Below are 21,380 nucleotides of genomic sequence, written 5' to 3' on the forward strand. Positions count from 1 at the left end.
TCCTGGGCTCTCTGCAGTCACTCCTGCCTGTCCCCGGCTGTCCCATGTTAGAGGAGCCTTGGCCATTCCTCTCCCTGGTGTTTAAAGGGCATCGGTGCACGTACGGCGCAGGCTTGCATCCACCTGACAGTATCCCAAGTGGAGGAAAAGGGCCATTTCTCTTCCCTTATCTGTTTATGATGTGATATGTTCCAAAGCCGATCACATCAGCCACTGTTATGGTGAACTTAATTCACTGTGATGGGGGCTGCACCGTCAGGGCCGCCGTGTGCTTCATGCCACATTACGCAGAGTCTGGGGCGGCCTCACCCTGCTGTCTTGGGCTCCCTCTCACTGGGCACACAGTTATCAGGATTTATGCTTTAAAACAGTAGTTCACATTTTTCCCAATGGTAAAGTACAGAAACTTCCACTCTGTGTGTGATTAGAAGCTTAGCTATGTTTCTGTGCAAACACACATACACACACACCCATAGACAGACACTCATTTTCCAAATGAATTCACAAACTTCCCTTATAAAACTTACTTCCTTTGAGTCTGGGCATTGTGGCTTAGGCCTGTAATCCCAGCACTTTTGGAGGCTGAGACAGGTGGATCTCTTGAGGCCAGGAGTTCGAGACCAGCCTGGCCAACATGGTGAAACCCTATCTCTACTAAAAATACAAAAATTAGCCAGCTGTGGTGGCTCATGCGTGCAATCCCATCTACTCAGGAGACTGAGGCAGTAGAATGGCTTGAACCTGGGATGTGGAGGTTGCAGTGAGCTAAGATTGCATCATTGCACTCCAGCCTGGGCAACAGAGTGACAGACACTCTGTCTAAAAAAAAACAAAAAACTTCCTTTGAGCAGAATAATGAAAGTGGCTGTGTTAAATGCCACATAGGTAAAATCTGTCTGCAAGTGGAAAATGGCAGGAAGGGCTGAGAGACACAAAGACATTGTGAGTTAAAGGGGTGTCACTGTGGCGACTTTTCCTGTAAAGGTGTCCTGTTTTGTTGTGTTGTTTTACAAAAGATTAGAAAATGGTGGGGCAATACGAAAAATAAAAATATCTCAGCTGCTTCTAGAACATTCTGGATGTTCTGCCTTTTGCTAATAGTGTAACGTTTTCTTTCAAAAGTCATTTTCCTAAAATGACCACAAGCCCCACCCCACTTCTTGCCTCTGCCTGCCCCCTCCGCTCCTGGGTTTCTTGCCAGCCCCAAGGCCTGACCTCCTGGGTGTCATGTCTCCAGGGCCCGCCTCATTAATGGCTTGCGCTCCGAGCACTGACCTTGACTCCAGAAGACACAGCCCCCTTCACCCTGCCTCCTCCCTGCTCCAGACAGCACATGTGTCATGGAGGGGTCTCTCTCCCCAGAACCAGTGCCTCTGTTCCATTCCATCCTCCAGCCCCACCCCCAGTCACTGCCTCCCAGAAAAGGAAAAATCTCTACCCCCAGGGTCACTGGTCACCCCAGGTTCCATGCTCTGTTGTTCCCAAAGGCATGGTCCCGAGGGTCACATGTCCTGAGCACCCAGCCTGGGGCATGTTTCCCCTCCACGGGGGCAGCTGGGCTGGCTGGTCCTCATTTTGTTTGCAGCCTGTGCAGTCTCATCCTGCTAGGCCCCTCCCACCCCTCACCTCTGCACAGGCTCCATGTTTTCCTCCTATTCCCCTTCTGGGCACCTCGCCATCCTCCCTGGCTCCTGTCCCCACCCTGCCCTTGTGCATTTACCAAGGGCTTCCCCAGGCATTGTGCCACATGCACGACCTCCTTATGTCCTCACCATATTCCTGAGATGTGGAGGGTTTTATCCCCTTTTGCAGGTAGGGAAATCAAGTATTCCAGCGCAGGCCTGCAGCAGCGTGAAACCTTAGCCACTTCCCGCCTGCATTTAGGTGGGGAGCTTTGGGCAGTGGATCTGCCCCAGGAACCCTGCAAGGCGGGAGACCAGTGTGGAGGCCTGAGAGAAGAGGCTGAGTGCCCGCTCCAGCAGCCAGGGCGCTGGTAGGGAGGGCCAGGCCTGTTGGCTTCTATGAGACAAACCACCAGGCCAGGCTGACCCGGGCAGGTCCAGTTTCCCAAGCACCCCATTCGGTTCCATCCCCAGTGCCCTCTGGCTGCATGGGGCTGAGAAGTCCCCCAGCTGTGCTCCTCGACAGGTGGGGACCTCAGTCCTGCAGCCTCATCAAACGACGTTCCCATCAGGGATGGATCCTGCCCCTTGGCCAGCACCTGAGCTGTCTGCCCCACACAAAATCCTTGTCCCTTCTCTGATTCCTAGGGGCACAGGGCTGTGAGGGTCAGGACCACCATCAGAATCCTTTACAAAGCCACAGCCCTCTGGCCACTTAGAGAATCCAACTGGGATTACAAAGACTGGTGTGCACAGAGAACCCTCAAGGTGCCAGAGCAGAGCTGTGGGTGCCCGTCTCAGCCGGTTCCTGTAGCTCTGACCGGAGTGTACCAGCTCCACCCGGCAGGTTAGCATCAGGCTCTCCTGGCTGTTGGGAGGGAAGATGAGGCTGAGTTTCTTCTGTCTAGAGATCAGGGCTGACTTTCCAAACCAGCAAAAAAGCGATGGGCATTCAGGCTACCTAAAGGAAAAACAGCTTCGAACAAAGCGGTTAATTGGTCTGAATGGAAAAATCTAAAATATTCCACTTAACCTGTTTTAAAAGTAAGAACCGGGCATGAGGCCAGGTGCAGTGGCTCACGCCTGTAATCCCAGCACCTTGGGAGGCCAAGGCGGGTGGCTCATGAGGTCAGGAGTTCAAGACCAGCCTGACCAATATGGTGGAACCCCGTCTCTACAAAAAAAATACAAAAATTAGCCAGTCGTGGTGGTGTGTGCCTCTAGTCCCAGCCACTCAGGAGGCCGAGGCAGGAGACTTGCTTGAACCTGGGAGGCAGAGGTTGCAGTGAGCCAAGATCGTGCCACTGCACTGGGCGACAGAGTGAGAATCTGTCTCTAAAAATTAAAAATTAAAAAAAAAAGAACCAGCATGCACACAGTTGTGCATCCACTTCAGTTTTAACATGGCAGCCAGGTAAGGGTGAAAGATGGGCAGGGCCAGGGGGACCAAGGACAGGGAGGAAGACAAAGGCTCTGTGAACTCTGCAGTGATGCTGGCAGCTTGTCTCAGTGAGTTCTGCCTGCTGTAACAAAATACACCACAGAAATGTATTCCTCGCACCTGAAGGCTGGGAAGTCCAAGATCAAGGTGCTGGCTGATTCGTTTCTGGTGAGGGGCCTCTTCCTGGCTTACAAACAGATGCCTCTTGCTGTGTCCTCACGTGGAGGAGAGGAGAGTGCTCATCTCTCTGTGTCTCTTCTAAGGGTGAGAATCCCATTCATGGGGGCTCTACTTTTCTGACCGAATCACCTCCCAGTGGTCCTGTCTCCAAACACCATCATACCGCGGGTTAGGGCTTCAGCGAATGACTTTCAGGAGCACACAGACACCATTGCTCCTGTCACCCTTCCCAGGGACACCTGGCGCTGCAGCAGATCACTGTTTCCAGCTGCCCTTGGCTGGCTGACTGGCAGCCTTTGGGGCCCCAGGCATCGGGATGTCTGCTGTGTTTGCCGGTTTCGAAGCACGTATGGGAATCAGTGTGGCTGGAGCTGGAGAGGACCTTGGATTCAGGACCTTGATTGAAGCCTGAGGACCGTTCGTCCATTTGCAGAGCAGCAGTGTCCCAGCCTCTCTTGGCCTTTCCTATCTGGTGTCCAAGCCTCAGTGGGAAGCGGATGGCCCTCTGCAGCGCGCCAGAGCTGGCCACAGGAGGGCAGACGTGCAGGCGCCATGGCAGGGTGTGGGGCTCGGGGCCCCTGGGCACCTGTGTGCCAATTTTGATAAAAAAATTAATCTAGGTAATTCTCCCTACAATACCTATAACACATTAAAGTCAGTTACATCTCAAGTATAGTTTCTGAGGAAATAATACTATGTTCTTTCTGGAGAAATGTGTTTATATAAGATGATTAAGTTTTTGTTCATAAAAATAATAGTTTTTTGTTTTTGTTTTTTTTTTAAGAAAAAAAAAGAATGAAGGAGAGGAAGAAAAAGGAAGAGAAAGAGGGAGAGAGAATGGGAGTATTGCTTTATTGCCCAGGCTAGAATGCAGTCTAAAAATGGGAATTGAAAACCTCTTTTATGCCAATAATTGTGCTTAACAATGGAGACAGGAAGGAATAAGGGAAGAAAATAACAAACAAGCAGCCAACCAATATTTCATTTAAACCTATGAAATGCTATGCAATTACTGAGGAGTGATTTACTTCCAATTATATAGTCACTTTTAGAATAGGTGTGATATGATACTGATATGATGTGATATGATATGATGTTGTGTGTGTGACGCAGCCGGCCCCTGCCCTCCGTGTAATGGACACTGCACTTCTTCCAGCCTGTGGCATCCCAAGTAGGCAGTGAAAAGCTTTGAGAAGGGTGGGCTCTGGGGACCATGCTATGATTCCAGGGAGCCAAGAATTCACATAAGCCAGTTCTTTCATTCTGGGGTGGATCTCCAATGAACAGAGTTGGAGAAAGCGGCTGGGGTCATGCACAGCCAGCTGGTGGGCAGGGGTCTCTGCAGGCCGTGGGCTGGGCTCTCTGCAGGCCGTGGGCTGGGCTGTCTGCAGGCCGTGGGCAGGGCTCTCTGCAGGCCGTGGGCAGGGCTCTCTGCAGGCCGTGGGCTGGGCTCTCTGCAGGCCGTGGGCTGGGCTCTCTGCAGGCCGTGGGCGGGGCTCTCTGCAGGCCGTGGGCGGGGCTGTCTGCAGGCCGTGGGCGGGGCTCTCTGCAGGCCGTGGGCGGGGCTCTCTGCAGGCCGTGGGCTGGGCTCTCTGCAGGCCGTGGGCGGGGCTCTCTGCAGGCCGTGGGCTGACTTTCCCACCTACCTTGGCCACAGTGCTGGCAGCAGCAGGATGGGGTCTGCAGATCTCGCAGGAGTAGGCCAGGAGGACCAGGCAAGGTCTGGCTTCACGAGGGGGGCCCAGGAGAGAGTACCTCAAGAACCCCTGCTGCTTCCTTGCCCAACTGCATACCACAGAGTGTGCCGGGCCCCACAGAGGTGACTGAAGTCTACGAGGAGGTGGCTGCCCTGGACTGTGGTGCATTTGACACGTGTCAACGTGGCGAGCTGGGCCAAGGCCGTCGAGTGGGCTCAGTGAGAGAGCGCCCTGGGTGGGGTCTGGACCGGCTGTGCAGGCCTCTTGCTGGCAGGCAGCTGACTCTCTGTCCTCGAGGGGTAGCAACACCTTCTGCCCTGTCTTTACCTCCCCAGCGATTCTCCTGCAGGACCTCGAACTTCAGAGGCAGCAGACCTTGAATCACTGAGCCTCTCATGAGGAAAAACAGGCGTGGGAGAGGGGGGCTGCCCAGGGCCCTAAAACCAACCATGGCCCTGCGCAGAGAAGACCGGGTCCTCCGCCTCTGTGTGGGTGCTTACGGAGTGCTTGGCACATGTAGACACCAAACAGAGCCTTGGTCCTGCACTGGCTGGGTTCACTAGCTGGCCTCATGTGTTCCCCCGCCCGGGTGGGTGTGGGCTGCTGGCCTGGTCCATCTTCACGCCTGCTTTCATGATTCCTCAGATGGTCACCATAGGTTGTCTCACTTGAGGACAATGAGGTTGCATTTGCACTGGGACTTGTATCCGGGAATATTCTATGAGGCCTGGTCAGGTTCCCAACAGGCGGGGAGTATTGGGAAAGCCCGGTGCTGATGGCAGCAAAGCCACAAGTGCCCCAAGTCTCAGCCTGATCCGACGTCTCCTTCATGGCTGCTTTCATGAAGCTGGCCACTGTAAATCCCGCACGCTGGGGCCAGAGCACCCGGGCACATCCTCACGCTCCTGGGCCACCTGGGGCCCGCACCTGCCCGGAGATCTGCCAGCCCCCTCACCTGCGGCCGGGCACATTTAACTGTGACTTGCAGAAGTAATAAGCCTAATATGGTTGACTTTATTTAATTAATAATGATCCTCTTCTGTTCCTCTGTGCTCATAAAACACCCTGCAGGTTGGCAAAAACACTCATAATATTGATCAGAAGTCAGGCGGGATATTTATTTTGTCTTTGCCCCACGAGCATAAATCCTTGTCCACTGCCTCCTGCTCCCTGCACACGGGATTTACAGTGGCCAGCTTCTTAAAAGCATTCGGTAATTAAGGAATAAATATCCATCGGCCTTTGTGGGCTGTGCTCCGTCCCTCCGCCTGACCCCCTAGCAACGCGGCTCAGGGAGAAGGCATGCGTGCAAGGTGGGGGCAGCCGTCAGCGCCCGCTCGCAGTGGGCCGGGGTATTCCCCTGCCGAGAGAGGAAGCCCCTCTCTCTTCCTCACATATTGTTCCAGCCCCCTCTTCCATGCCTCCCCTCCCAGTTCCTGTTTTGCTTGAGGCAGGAAGCACTCTGGAAATTCCTTGCTGCTAGCCCTCCTTTCTCTCTTCCTCTGTCCTTCCTCTCCTCCTCTGTCACTGTTTCAACACCAGGCAGGCGGGTCCCTCCAGGGTCTGCGCCTCACCCCGAGGGTGTTCCTCCACGCCAGCCCGCTCTGCTGCTGAACTCCTCTCCCACCTGTTGGTGGGGGCAGGGGGAGATGTTTGCAAAGGGAAGGCTGTGACAGGCCGCAGGCACAAATACACAAATTCTTTTGGCCTTTTCGCCCCTGGAGAGAGGGGTTCCAATCAAAATGAACACATTAGACCCGACCTGCAGTGCACTTTCGGGAAAAGCTGTCGCTCAGTGTTTTGTAGACGTGCTCAGAAAGCCACATTTGTGAGATTCGAAGGCTCGGGATGAAACCACCAAGAGACCACTTTTACGGCACCCCAGAACGCCCCAGCCCTGCCCCCACAGCGGCCCCCGTGAGGACTGAGGGACCGTCTGGCCGCCCACTCACTTGTCTGTGTCCCGCTCATCTCCCAGACCCCGCCACAAGACAGTGCTGAAAGGCGGTCAGAAGCTTTGTGGTTATTTGCTTAAAACTTTCTTTTCTGGGAATCCAAGCCATTAACCTTGTTACCCCTTGGCTCCATGCTGAGCCCTCCCTGCCAGGACCAAAACACAGCTGCGGATGGCTGTGTGTGACCACATCTTCGCAGCTCTCAAATGCATGAGGAACAGAGGATGGGGCATTGCAGAAAGACAGCGTTTCTCTCTGGAGGTGGTCGTGTCTAGGTGTGACTTCGCCAAGCTCTCCAGGTGTCCCCAGAGGTCTTGGTCTATCCTTTGCTCATGACTCACAAGGCTTTGCCAGTGCACAGATGACCCTGCCACCTGCCGTGACCAGGGTCACCTCTGGGACTCAGCTGCTTGGTCACCCTCACCACCCGGGCACCTTATACCTGGCAGCACCTCTGTTTGGGGAACTGGTATCTATATTACTTGCCATTTCCTTTTTAGTGATTTCCTTTCTATTTATTCTAAAATTCCATAAATTATCATTAATCTTTGTAATTATTGTAAAAATTTATAATAATAAATTACAAATAATGTTGGTAGGGAAGCAAAGGAGGAAGGAAAACCTGAGATGACTGGATCCAGGCACCCCCGCGATGGCAGAAACGTTCTCGATCGCAGCCATGGACATGTCCTGATCAGCAGAGGTGTTGGTGTTCTAGACCAGCAGCCATGGGAATGTTCTGGATCTCAGCAGCCCAAGGTGGCAGCTGCCAACCACATATTTATGTAAAGCATTTGAAATGTGTCTCAAGGAACTGTGTTTTTTACGTTATTTTATTTCCATTAATTCATGTCAACACCCATGTGCAGCTTACAGCTGCCCCGCTGGGGCCACAGCTTTCTTTCTCGAAAGCAAACCCTGCCTAACCCTTCGCCAGAGACCAGGACCAAGTGTTGAGATGGCCACAGGGAGAGAGTGGTGGAATGACGCTGTGGATCCACCTAGAATCTCGAAGCCCGGGCGGTGGCTGTGCAGATGGGAAGAAGCTTCCTAATCTGGGAGGCATCAGATCCCTGAGCAGGAGGTCAGGCAGTGCCAGGCCAGCCAGTCTGTCAGCTCTCCCAGCTGGGGGCCCTGGGCAGGGTTCCCCATCTCTGTACCACTGACCTTCTCCTCTAAGATGGGGATAAGAATAGGACCTTCCTCACTAGGGGTTGTCAGAATTAAACCAGATAATTATACCAAAGGCTCAGCCTGGGCCGGGTGCAGTGACTCACGCTTGTAATCTCAGCACTTTGGGAGGCCAAGGTGGGAGGATTGCTTGAGGCCAGGTGTTCAAGACCAGCCTGAGCAACCCTGGTGGAGCCACTGTACTCCAACCTGGGCAACAGAAAGAGACCCTGTCTCCAAAAGGAAAGACAAGAAAAGAAAAACACCCCCTTCTCTAAGAAAAAAAAATTAGAAATCAGCTGGGCATGATGATATGCACCTGTAGTCCCACCTACTTGGGAGGCTGAGGCAGGAGGATCACTTGAGCCCAGGAGTTCAAGACTGCAGTGAGCTATGATCACACCACTACACTCTAGTCTGGATGACAAAGCTAGACCCTGTTTCAAAAAATAAAAAAGCCTCAACTCAGTAGGCACATCGCAGATACTAGATGAGCATTGGCTATGAACATTACTGACACTTTTCCTAGTCTTTTTAACGGAGTTTGTCTATTTTAATAGTGACTCTTTACATTTACATAAATATATGTCCATGATCAGTCTCCTACAACCCACCACTAGCCTCATGTAGCATTGGAGAAATGATGCAGGAAGCCCTAGGTTTATTACTGTCTTAGTCTTCTGGGGCTGCTATAACAAAATGCCTTAGATGGGGTAATTTATAAACAACAGAAACATCTGGCTCATGGTTCTGGAGGCTGAAAAGTCCAAGATAGAGACACGGCAGAGTTGGTGTCTGGTGAGGGCTCGGTCTCTGCTTCATGGAGGGTGCCTCATTCTATGTCCTCATGTGGTAGAAAAGGTAAACCAGCTCTCTCAGGCCTCTTATAAGAGCACAAATCCCATTTATGAGGGCAGGGCCATCACCACCTAGGCCTGACCTCTTAATAACATCTCCTCGGGGAGTTAGGATTTCAGCAAATGGATTTGGGGTGACACAGACACTAGCAGTGATCAGACAGCAGACTGCATTGATACATCCCTGCAGGGAAGGTACCCTCACTGCAGCATCTCCAGTTACCGGGATGAGAAAGGGCTGATCCCAGCTGGGCATGGTGCCACATGCCTATAGGCCCAGCTACTCAGGAGGCTGAGGTGGGAGGATTGCTATCTCTACACACACACAAATTTAGCCAGGCATGGTGGCACACGCCTGTAGTCACAGCTACTCAGGAGGCTGAGGTGGGAGGATTGCTATCTCTACACACACACAAATTTAGCTGGGCATGGTGGCACACGCCTGTAGTCACAGCTACTCAGGAGGCTGAGGTGGGAGGATTGCTATCTCTATACACACACAAATTTAGCCAGGCATGGTGGCACACGCCTGTAGTCACAGCTACTCAGGAGGCTGAGGTGGGAGGATTGCTATCTCTACACACACACAAATTTAGCCAGGCATGGTGGCACACGCCTGTAGTCACAGCTACTCAGGAGGCTGAGGTGGGAGGATTGCTATCTCTATACACACACAAATTTAGCCAGGCATGGTGGCACACGCCTGTAGTCACAGCTACTCAGGAGGCTGAGGTGGGAGGATTGCTATCTCTACACACACACAAATTTAGCCAGGCATGGTGGCACACGCCTGTAGTCACAGCTACTCGAGAGGCTGAGGGAGGAGGATCACTTGAACCCAAAGCAATCCAGCCTGCTCAAACCCAGCCTGGGCAACACAGCAAGATCCTGTCTTTAAAAAAAAAAAAGAGAGAGAGAGAGAGAAGACCAGGCACTGTGTCTCAACACTTGTAATCCCAGCACTTTGAGAGGTTGAAGCAGGTGGATCACTTGAGTCCAGGAGTTTGAGACCAGCCTGGGCAACATGGTAAAACCCTGTCTCTACAGAAAATACAAAAAATTAGCCATGCATGGTGGTGTACACCTGTACTCCCGGCTACTTGGGAGGCTGAGTTGAGAGGACTGCTTGAGCCCAGGAGGTCGAGGTGAGCCCTGGTCAAGCCATTGCACTCCAGCCTGGGCGACAGAGCGAGACCCTGTCTCAAAGAAAGAAGAAGAAACGGTCGATCCCAGTATTAGACAGTGTGAAGTGCTGGGAACACACAGACCCACCCATGGCATCCCCCAGTCACTTGAGGACAGATAAACCATCACAGTTTGTTGTTCCCTTTTCATCATAGTCATCAGTCACGTGACTGGTCCTACTTGGGTGTATTCTCCATCGGACACTGCAGCCCTGGGCTCCCATGTGGTCTCCCCACAGGCTTTCACCCCAGGACCTGTAACCCCAAGACAGAGCCTGGTGCAGCCTGCATGTGATAATCGGCTCCCACCCTGGGTCCTTGCCGCAGAGATTGAAATAGAAGCTCTTTGGAGCCTGGGTGCGGTGGCTCACACCTGTAATCCCAGCACTCTGGGAGGCCGAGGCAGGCAAATCACTTGAGATCAGGAGAGTTCAAGACCAGCCTGGCCAATATGGTGAAACCCCATCTCTACTAAAAATACAAAAATTAGCTGGGTGTGATGGTGGGTGCCTGTAATCCCAGCTACTCAGGAGGCTGAGGCAGGAGAAGCGCTTGAACCTGGGAGGCAGAGGTTGCAGTGAGCTGAGATTGTGCCACTGCACGCCAGCCTGAGATTGCACCACTGCACTCCAGCCTGGGTAACACAGTGAGACTCCATCTCAATAAAAAAAGAAAAGAAAAGCAATAAAAACTCTCTCTCCCCAACCCTGATTTGCACATTTTCCCTTGTAAGCATAAATGCCCTTCTCCATCCCATCCCTCCTGATCTGTTCTTAACTCTGCCTTGCATCTGTCGCCGCTGGGTTGGCTGCCGTGCCATCTGTGCACCTGCTTTCTGTTTGCAGGCTCTGGGAGTTGTATGACACTGGGCAAGCTGGGAGCAGCGTGGGCATCCCGGCCCAAGCTCAGGGGCCCAGGAGTCGGGAGTGGGCACTCACACTCACAGGCACATGCACCGAGGGCTTTCCCACTCTCAGTCTGGTCCCTGGGCAGGTTGAAGGCAGCTCAGCATCCGTCTTTTTCCAGAGAAGAGAACTCTGGCCCTGCCAGGCTGCCAGCTGGCAACCTCATGGCCCCAGGCCTGTCCTGAAGGTGGGGGCCAGATTGGGAGCCACCCTGCTTCTGCTCTGCAGCCCTGTCTGGCCTGGATGGTGAAAAATTCTCTGGGTCTTCCCTTCCTTCTAGCTCTCTTTCAAAGAAGGAAAAGCCATGTCTGTTAGTTCCGAGCTCTCCACTCTTTTTCTCCCTTTGAAACTTGCAATGAAATTGACTGTCTCTTCTTTCCTGCAGCCTTTCTTTTTTCCCAAAATATGGCCACCACTCTGCCCTCATATGTGCATCTTGTTCCTCATTGGATATGGAGTTTGTTTTTTAAAATATGTACATGCTCGGGGTCCCCTTAAGAGTCTGGTGTTACCAGGAATGATCAATAATGTCCGTTCCTGTCATCCGTACCCCCACACTGAGTGCTCTGGTTATGGGGAGATAACACCTTGCCACCTGAGTCATATGGTGGATTTGGTGCGGCAGGCACTGAGTATGTGGGGTGCAGGTGGGGAGTGTCTGAGAGAATTGTCTCTGGGGTAAACGCAGGAAAGCCACCTTGACCAAGTCACCAGTCCTCGAGCTCAAGTGCGCCAGAGCCCATCAGGCTGCAATGCTAGCGTGTCTGTCTCCGAGCATGCAGACCCTGAAAAACTTACAGCTCCTGCGACCCAGGCCCTGCGCCTACCCAGTGATTCCTAAGTCCCGTGCTCAGCGCCTGGCTGTCCCTGTGGATGGCTTCCTGTCATGGCCCAGAGAGAGGTAAAGAGCCACCTACAAAAGACGCCTTCTTTTAGGCAGGAGGAGAAGCACATACAAAACGCGACGGCGCCTGAAATGTACCTTTTCTTTTTATTTTGGGGATTGGGTCAGTGCCTTTCTTCCGATGAGTCGCCCGTTCCCTCCTTGTCCCTCGCTCTCCTGCGGTTGATTTATTTAAAGGTGTGTCAGCACCACATCAAATGAGGAGCTGGGCCCCCTCCTTTCTGCTGACGGCCGGCCGCGCCAATAATTCATTTTTTAGCTCATTAGCTAACGGAGGCTGTGAGCAGTGGTCCTCCCGGGGATTGGAATGAGGGGAGGTGATCTACTGCCAGCTGCCTGCTCTTGAACTGGCCTTCCTTGGGGAAAATGAAAGGCTCGGCCGAGACAAGCCGGGGATCCCAGAAGCAGAATCGAGGCATCCGGGTGGCCATTTGGGTCTGTGTGCTTTGACGTCGTGGCTTCTTAGTTAGGGCAGATGCTTCTGGGTGGAATAGTCTCATCGAGAAGAAGCCATTGTCAGCCTGTCCCTTGGTCACGTGTGACCTGTACATGCAGATGCTCGTGAGAAAGATGGAGGATGCTGTCCAGAGTGTGCGTCGGCTCAGGCTGCCATAATAGCATATTACACATGGGTGGCTTCAGCACAGGACATTCACATCTCACAGTTCGGGAGGCTGGAAGTCCGAGGTCAGGGTGCCCTAAGGGTTTGTTTCTGGTAAGACATCTCTCCCTGGCTCGCAGACGGCACCTTTTCCCCGTCTCCTGTCTTTCCTCCGGGTGTGTTCAGAGGGAGACAGAGACATCACCACTGTCCCATCCCCTTACACTGGCACCTGGCGTATTGAATTAGGGCTCTACCTTTATGGTGTCATTGAAGCTTAATTCTCTCCTTGAAGGACCCCATCTCCACATTCAGCCACATTGAGAGTTAAGGCTTCAGCATGTGAATTTTGTGGGACATGACTCAGCCTCTAACATCCAAGAAGGCTTTATACATCTCAAGGCTATGGGCTGGAGCCAACCAGATGCTGCCCCTGTGACTCTGACAGCTGTGAGGTCATTTAAACCAGCCAGACTCCTCCTTACCCCAGAGTCTCGACATCCTCTGCACCCTTGGGGGAGCTCACAGGATGCCAGCAAGCTTGGCAAGGCCTCTGGCCAGGAGCGGCCCCCCCACCATGCTGAGCATGTAGAGTCGCGTGAGGCTCGTGTATACAGACAGCCATGATGTAGAAGCCCCCAGCGCCCAGCAGGCCTTCTGCACCCGCGGCCCCTGGCACTTTGTTTACACATGCCGATTTACTGTGAGCCGTGTGCTCACCATCACGCTGCATTATCAGAGAGGCTGTTCTCGTCAGTCATAACAGTAGCTGCTCTTTGCAGGTGAACCACTGTGGCCACACTGTCATCCACATGCGTGATCTCAAATCCCAAAACAGCCCTGCCTGGTGTAGACATCCCTGTCTGCACATGACAGATGAGGGAAGGAGGGTCCAAGAAGTTATTAGAAAGACTACACCCCTAACTAGAAAAAAGCAGGCATGTAAGCCACAGTCTCCACTGCTTCAGAGTGCAGCCTTTGAGCTCAGCGTTGGTGAGGAGATTTCTTTTCCCTGCCTTTGGCCATTGAAGAAAGTGCAGGAAGCTAAGCTTTCCCCCTGGCATCAGGAAGGGAAGAGCCACAGGAGGTGGGCTTCAAGTCACAGCAGGTGGCCGACATGCCTGAGGGTGCTGAATTAGCACCCAGATAGCCCATTGCCCTTGTCTGAGTTCTGTCTTCATACTAGTTAAATTTCAGCTGCTAACAAGAATCACTTCTGATACAGACACAAAGCCAAGTGGCTGCCCTAACTCCCTGGCTACCTCCTAGTACCCAAAAAAACAATGAAATATTGCAGTCCCAAAGGACTCAGAAGTCAGCATTGAAAGTGTCTGGGTCTTTTCGTGCTTTTTTTTTTTTTTTCTTTCTTTCTTTTGTTTAGACAGAGTCTCGCTCTGTCACCCAGGCTGGAGTGCAATAGTGCGATCTTGGCTCACTGCAACCTCCAACTCCCAGGTCCAAGCAATTCTTCTGCCTCAACCTCCTAAGTAGCTAGGATTACAGGCATGTGCCACCACACCCAGCTAATTTGTGTATTTTTTAGTAGAGACAGGGTTTCACTATGTTGACCAGGCTGGTCTCAAAACTCCTGACCTCAAGCGATCCACCCGCCTTGGCCTCCCAAAGTGCTGGGATTACAGGCGTGAGCCACCACACCCGGCCGAAAGCTTCTGTTTTTAAGTAGCACAGGAAGTTTGGGTGAAGACCTTTGGTTCCATCAGGTGATAAAAGCTGCAGGAATAGATCTGGGGGTGTCAGTGGTGGAGAGAGAGAAGGTCACGTGGACGTGGAACCCTCGGGGAGGCTGATCCTGCTAAGGAGTCACCAAGGGACTTGGTGCTTACCTCCTTTCTCTGCAGTGTTCCGAGATGACTCTCCAATACCAAAACCCCGTTTTCTGTATCTGAATTGTTAGAGGGTTTCAGGCCCTTACGAATCACCGGTTCCAGCTCTTGCAGTAGTTTCGATAAGGAAGCCTGAACCTTAGGGGCTGCCCCTTCTACCATCCTCCTCCAGGCCCTCTTCCTAACTTCATGTACAGAATCCTAGAATCTTTCTCTTAAAAGAGGCCTCCAGAATGGTATACATTTTTAGCCCCACAAAACCTGGACCCACCTTTCATTACATAGTTTAAACAATGCTGATTTTTTTCCATAAGTTATTGGGGTACAGGTGGTATTTGGTTACATGAATAAATTCTTTTTTTTCTTTTTTTCTTTTTCTTTTTCTTTTTTTTTTTTTGAGATAATGTCACTGTGTCGCCCAGGCTGTAGTGCAGTGGTGCCATCTCAGCTCACTGCAGCCTCTGCCTTCTGGGTTCAAGCGATTCTCCTGCCTCAGTCTGAGTAGGTAGGATTACAGGTGCGCACCACCACACTCGCCTATTTTGTATTTTTAGTAGAGATGGGGTTTCACCATGTTTGTCAGGCTGGCCTTGAACTCCTGACCTCCAGAGACCCACCCTCCTCAGCCTCCCAAAGTGCTGGGATTATAGGCATGAGCCACCACACCCGGTCATGAGCAAGTTCTTTAGCGGTGATTTGTGAGATTTTGGTGCACCCATCACCCAAGCAGTATACACTGCACCCTGTTTGCAGTCTTTTATCCCTCAACCCCTCCCACTCTTCCCCGCAAGTTCCCAAACTCCATTATATCATTCTTATGCCTTTGTGTCCTCATAGCTTAGCTCCCACATACCAGTGAGGACATACGATGTTTGCTTTCCATTCCTAAGTTACTTCCCTTAGAATAATGGTCTCCAATCTCATTCGGGTTACTGCAAATGCTGTTAATCCATTCTTTTTTATGGCTATAGTATTCCATCATATATATGTATATGTGTGTGTATATATGTATGCATATATGTGTATATGTATATATATGTATGTGTGTACATATGTATGCATATGTGTATATGTATATATGTATGTGTGTGTATATATGTGTATATATGTATGCATATATGTATATGTATATGTGTATGTGTGTGTATATATGTATGTGTGTATGTGTATATGTATATATATGTATGTGTGTATGTGTGTATATATGTATGCATATATGTGTATATGTATACATATGTATGTGTGTATATATGTGTATATATGTATGCATATACGTGTATATGTGTATATATGTGTGTGTGTATATATGTATGCATATACGTGTATATGTATATATGTGTGTGTATATATGTATGCATATACGTGTATATGTATATATATGTGTGTGTATGTGTATATATGTATGCATATATGTGTATATGTGTGTGTATATGTGTGTATATATGTATGCATGTATGTGTATATGTATATATATGTATGTGTGTATGTGTGTATATATGTATGCATATATGTGTATATGTATACATATGTATGTGTGTGTATATATGTGTATATATGTATGCATATACGTGTATATGTGTATATATGTGTGTGTGTATATATGTATGCATATACGTGCATATGCATATGTGTGTGTGTGTGTGTGTATATCTCTCACAGTTTCTTTATCCACTTGTTATTGATGAGCATTTGGGTTGGTTCCACGATTTTGCAATTGTGAATTGTGCTGCTATAAACATGTGTGTATGAGTATTTTCTTTTATTTTCCTCTGGGGAGATACCGAGTAGTGGGATTGCTGGATCAAATGGTAGTTGTACTTTTAGTTCTTTAAAGAATCTCCACACTGTTCTCCATAAAGTCTAGTTTACTAGTTTCCATTCCTAGCAGCAGTGTAGAAGTGTCCCCTGTTCACCACATCCATGCCAACATCTGCTGTTTTTTGATTTTTTGATTACAGCCATTCTTGCAGGATTAAGGTGGTATCAACAATGCTGATTTTTAAAAGTGAACAACAGCTCATCAAGTGTGTGTCAGCTTGGTAGTTGAGATGAGGTTGCCTGTGGGGTGAGATGTGAGACAGTCACTCCAGCAGTTCCGGGGAGAACATACTGACAGAGCCAAAGGTTCACGAGCCATAGGTTTGTACTCATTCTTTGGCTGGGGTGTTCAAATATAAAAGAAAATTGAATAATTGCAGTTGGCACTGTAGCTACTATGTTAAGTTCTCTGGTTTATCCCTGGGTGATTTGGCAATGACTCTTAAAATCAATCAGAGCGGAATAAAATAGTTGTGATTTTAATGCCTACCAAAAAATGAGAGTTAGCAAATTGGAACTTGAAAATCTGGACATATCCTTCACCGTCATCCCTTTTCATTTAATTCACGTTTTGCTCCTTCTCTTTTGTGATTTATGAAATGCATCAACAAACGTTTAATGCATTTTAAATAAGGTATTTAAAATAGTATCAGAACTACTTCTTTTTGTCTGTCTCCTTAACCCGTATTTCCCAGACGCTGTCAGTGCCTTTGTGCGCGTGTTTTTGCCCTAGCGGGGTGCAGGGGCTGCCTCCGCTGCGTTTTGGGGGCTGGTGTCAGTTCTCAGCTGTAGCCAAATGTTTGTCCTGGAAATCTCCAAATGAAAAGAGTCGGGGGTCACCCTGGGGTCACTCACATGTACCAGGAAGTGAAGCAAAACTAATCCAGATTTACTCCTGGAAGAATCTGTTTGCCTAAGTATTTAAAAACAGATTAGGGCTAACTCGACACTAGATCACTAGGTGCAGGGTAAACACGGGTAAAAGGTGTAAACAAGGCCTTTCCTCTGTGCTTCGGAAGCAAAAATGTCACGGGTAATGAGTTTTCTTTCTAGACTTTCGCGGAAGCCCTGAGTGATTTCTCCGTGCCGTTTGTAGCTGTGTACTCTGATTATTCCCCTGGAGAAACTTCTGAATTTTAGGAGGGGGCCATTGTGAATCAGCGCGTTATTGAAGTCTCTGTGGGTAATTGCGGTCCCGTCTTACATATAGGGCTTTTCTTTCTTTTGTCTTTCTTTCTTTTCTTTTCCTTCTTTCCTTCCTTCCTTATTTCTTTTTCTTTCTTTGCTTTTCTTTTCTTTCTTTCCTTCCTTCCTTCCTTCTCTTTCTTTTCTTTCTTTCTTTCTTCCTTTCTGATGGAGTCTTACTTTGTCACCCAGGCTGGAGTGCAATAGCGCAATCTCGTCCTACTGCAACCTCTGCCTCCCGGGTTCAGGCAATTCTCCTGCCTCAGCCTCCCAAGTACCTGGGATTACAGGTGCCCACCACCACACCTGGCAAATTTTTCTATTTTTAGTAGAGACGGGGTTTCGCCATGTTGGCCAAGCTAGTCTCAAACTCCTGACCTCAGGCGATCTGCCCACCTCGGCCTCCCGAAGTGCTGAGATTACAGGCATGAACCATCATGCCCAGCCTCTTTTCTTCATCATCCTCGTCAAGAAGGCAGGCGGGGAGCACTTCCCTGTCCGGGCTCTGCTCTGAGCTCCCTGTAAAATTTCAACAGCACTTGTAAAATCTCACACTGTTTGTAAAACATCTTGTCCCCCACCACCTCACCTTTTTTTTCCCCTCTAGCTAAGCGGCAGAGTCTTGAGTTTTCAGTATCTCTCACACTCTTTTTTGAGAAACCAGAAACCATCATCAGTAGCCAGAGTACAGGAGCTGCTCGCCTGGGTCCTTCCTTTGGGTCAACATAAACATGCCTCGCTTCCGGTTTCCTCCTGCATTTCTTGAGCTTCTCGTGTCATCCTGCCCTCTCCTCCTCCTCAGCCCTCCCCACAGATGTGTATGAGGGTCCCCGTCCTCTGCAGAGGAGGCCAGCCCCATCTCAGCCAGGTTGTGATGCTGGGGGTGGGGGTCAGGCACCAGCATGATCCGCTCTCCACATCCCCGGCCCCATCCACCTCCTCCCCAGCTTCATCCTCTCCTCTCCCTCTGCGCTCAGCTCCAGCTTCCAGGAGCTTCCTGCCAGCTTCACAGACGCTGGAACAATTTCCCTCAGAAAACCCCGCGGTTCTTTGTCATTTAAGGAATTCCTGACATCTGTCCCCTCCACTTAAGCCATCCCCAAGTATCTGCAGGTTCCAAAAGCTGCATCTCCCTTCTAAACCTCCTCATTGGAGACTCAGCCCTCTCCTGCGGGAATCTATTGCCATGTTTTCTGCAGCTGGAATGGTTTGGAGACCCGGGGAGTCCACACACACTGCCTGTTTTGGAGTTTGGAGCTAAGAGTACATGGTCACCCCCAGGCGTGGGGAGCGCACTAGCTATCCCCCACCCTCTGACTCGAGCCAGGTGTCCCACAGTCCTGACTTACAGTCTTTCTTGCTTAAAGTGAAACTGAGCTCTGAGCCCCGAGCCCATGCTTCCGTCGTGCGGATCCGAGGCAGTAGGGTGGCTCCCCCGTACGTCGGGGTGTGCCAGCCGCTGATCCAAGGCCACGGCCTTGAGCCCTTACCTGATTGCTTTCTTTCCAAGGACAGCTTCTATGTGAAAAGTGACAGAAATGGAGAGCACCAAGGCAGTGTATGAGCCTGAGATCAGCAGCTCTCACAGCTGGGGGCTATTAGACCCCCTGCAGGGCTTGTTGAAATGCCCTGAGAGGTTCGGATTCAGGGGATCTGGGGTGTGGCCTGAGAACCTGTATTTCTGGGCTGATGCTGCTGGTGAGGATACTGTTTTGTGAAGACGGATTAACCTCTCCCCCAGGGGGCTTTGTGCCAAGTAAAGACCCTTGCTTTCTGCTATTTCACTTCCCTCTCGGTTCCTGTGTTCTCTCACCTGATGGTGACCACACCTGTCTGGTGGCTTTTTGCAGGGAAGAGAAGGAACGGTGGATCCGTGCCAAGTACGAGCAGAAGCTCTTCCTGGCCCCGCTACCCTGCATGGAGCTGTCCCTGGGCCAGCACCTGCTGCGGGCCACCGCTGACGAGGACCTGCGGACGGCCATCCTGCTGCTGGCACACGGCTCCCGGGACGAGGTGAACGAGACCTGTGGGGAGGGAGACGGCCGCACGGCACTGCACCTGGCCTGTCGCAAGGGAAATGTGGTCCTGGCACAGCTCCTCATCTGGGTAGGTGGCCGGCACGCCTGGGGAGGATGGGGCTGCAGGGGGCACTCTGCTCTGTTCTGCTTCCATGGGCATCTTTCTGGCAGAAGGCTGTTCTCCGTCTGCAAGTGGGGAGAGCTCCTAATGGGAAACTCAGATTGAAGTGCACAGGACCTTATGGAGAGACAGTCGGTCCTCCGTGTACAGCACTTGCTAGAGTTTCTGGAAATTGCACTTTTGGGATTGCCCCTTGTCAAGCAGGGTTGGGGGTGTCCCACTGTTTCATTTCCATCATCTTCTGGGGGAAAGGGGTTGTGTTAACTGGAGGGCTCGTAGGGTTTCCCCTTTTCCAAACCTTTGGTGTTTTTATTCACTTAACCCAGAAATACTGGATCCTAAACTTTGAGGTTTGATATGGTAGGAGTTTGTCAAAGGGCTTCTTTTGAACCATTCTGATTAATTTCTACTGGGGAAAATTGTTCTTTACATTCCTATTGAAGCATTTGTCACAGTGCTTGAATGAGGGAAAAAGAAGGATAAAGCGATTGTGCAGAGATCCTGCCTGTGCCACCCGGGAGCTGTGTCTGAGAAGCCCACACCCACATAGGGGCTGACTGTGGTCCCCTGGGGCTTCAGCCACCACAGGTCCCCACCCAAGGCGGGCAGAAAGCTGCCTGCAGGGAGGCTCCCCAGGTAGGGAGGGCAGGTGTGTGCCCAGGAGTTGGGGGCAGCACCCAGAGGTGGGTCACCCAGCAGGAGGCTCTTCTGTCTCCAGCCGCAAGGCAGGATGGGTCAGCACAGCAGCAGGTTCTACAGCAGCATGTGTAGAGGGCTGCAGGTTTCGGCATGTTTTTGATCTGACTTTTATGATGGGTGCAGTGGGAGCATGTACAGAGATGAGATGTACAGATACGATACCAAAAGCCCTCCGATACTCACTTCTGCTCATCAGTCAACATGTGATGTAATACAAATAAGAGTCGTATGTAGTATGCTAGGGCTGCCGCAGCAAAATACCACAGACGGGGTGCTCAGACAACAGACGTTGATTTTCTCACAGTTCTGGAGGCTGAAAGTACAAGATCAAAGGGCCGGCAGGGATGGTTTCTGGCGAGGCCTCTCTCCGTGGCGGCAAACGGCCGCCTTCTCCCTGTGAGAACACAGGGCCTTTCCTCTGCACTTGCTCCTGGTAGATTTTTCCTTCCCTGACCACCTTCTTTCTGAGACAAAATCTTGCTCTGTTGTCCAGGCTAGAGTGCAGTGGCACAATCATAGCCCACTGTCACCTCAAACTCCTGAGCTCCAGCAGTCCTCCCACCCCAGCCTCCCAAGTAGTTCGGACCACAGGCATGCACCCCCATGAATGATAATTTTTAAAAAAATTTTTGTAAAGCTAAGGTCTTACTATATTGCCCATGGGTTTTGAACCCCTGGCTTTAAGCAATTCTCTCACCTCAGCCTCCCAAAGTGTTGGGATTACAAGTATGAGCCTCCACACCCAGCCTCTTCCTCTTCTCGTCTAGATACTAACCCTATCGTGACCTCATTTAAGCTTCTATACCACCATAAAGTCTCTATCTCCAAATACAATTCTAAAGTACTGGGTGTTAGGACTTAAACATATGAATTGTTGGTTGGAGCAGGGGACACAGTTATAAATTACAGGCCATCGTTCCTTCCCAAATTGCACAAAAATTCCTTTGATGGCTGTGGTTCCATGTTGTTGAGCGGCCTCTGAGTCCCACACATTGTGAGTTGGCTGAAGGGGAAGTGAATTCACTCTTTTTCATGAGCAAAAGGCTTAAAAGTGTTGTGTACTTTAACCTGGTATTTTCCCCCTTCTCATCATCACTCACTAATCACAGACCCTGAGGAAGATTCTGTGTGAGGACATACATCAGGGACTGTTTGTTCCAGTGACAATTTTTACCTAAT

At 50.7% G+C, this 21,380-nt stretch overlaps 1 protein-coding gene across 8 annotated transcripts in view; it reads left to right on the forward strand.

Moving 5' to 3' along the window:
- Positions 1-21,380, forward strand: part of AGAP1 (ArfGAP with GTPase domain, ankyrin repeat and PH domain 1) — a 631,299-nt gene that overhangs the window by 601,289 nt on the left and 8,630 nt on the right. For all 8 annotated transcript variants that reach the window (XM_064383377.1, XM_064383379.1, XM_064383381.1 and 5 more), the window contains one exon: positions 19,214-19,469. In XM_064383377.1, the coding sequence (XP_064239447.1) occupies positions 19,214-19,469 (256 nt within the window). The remainder of the gene's footprint in view (positions 1-19,213; positions 19,470-21,380) is intronic.

This window comes from Aotus nancymaae, unplaced genomic scaffold (genome assembly GCF_030222135.1).
Source record: "Aotus nancymaae isolate 86718 unplaced genomic scaffold, 86718_ANA_hifiasm-v0.15.2.pri h1tg000031l, whole genome shotgun sequence".
In the NCBI taxonomy this organism is placed as follows: Eukaryota; Metazoa; Chordata; class Mammalia; order Primates; family Aotidae; genus Aotus; species Aotus nancymaae.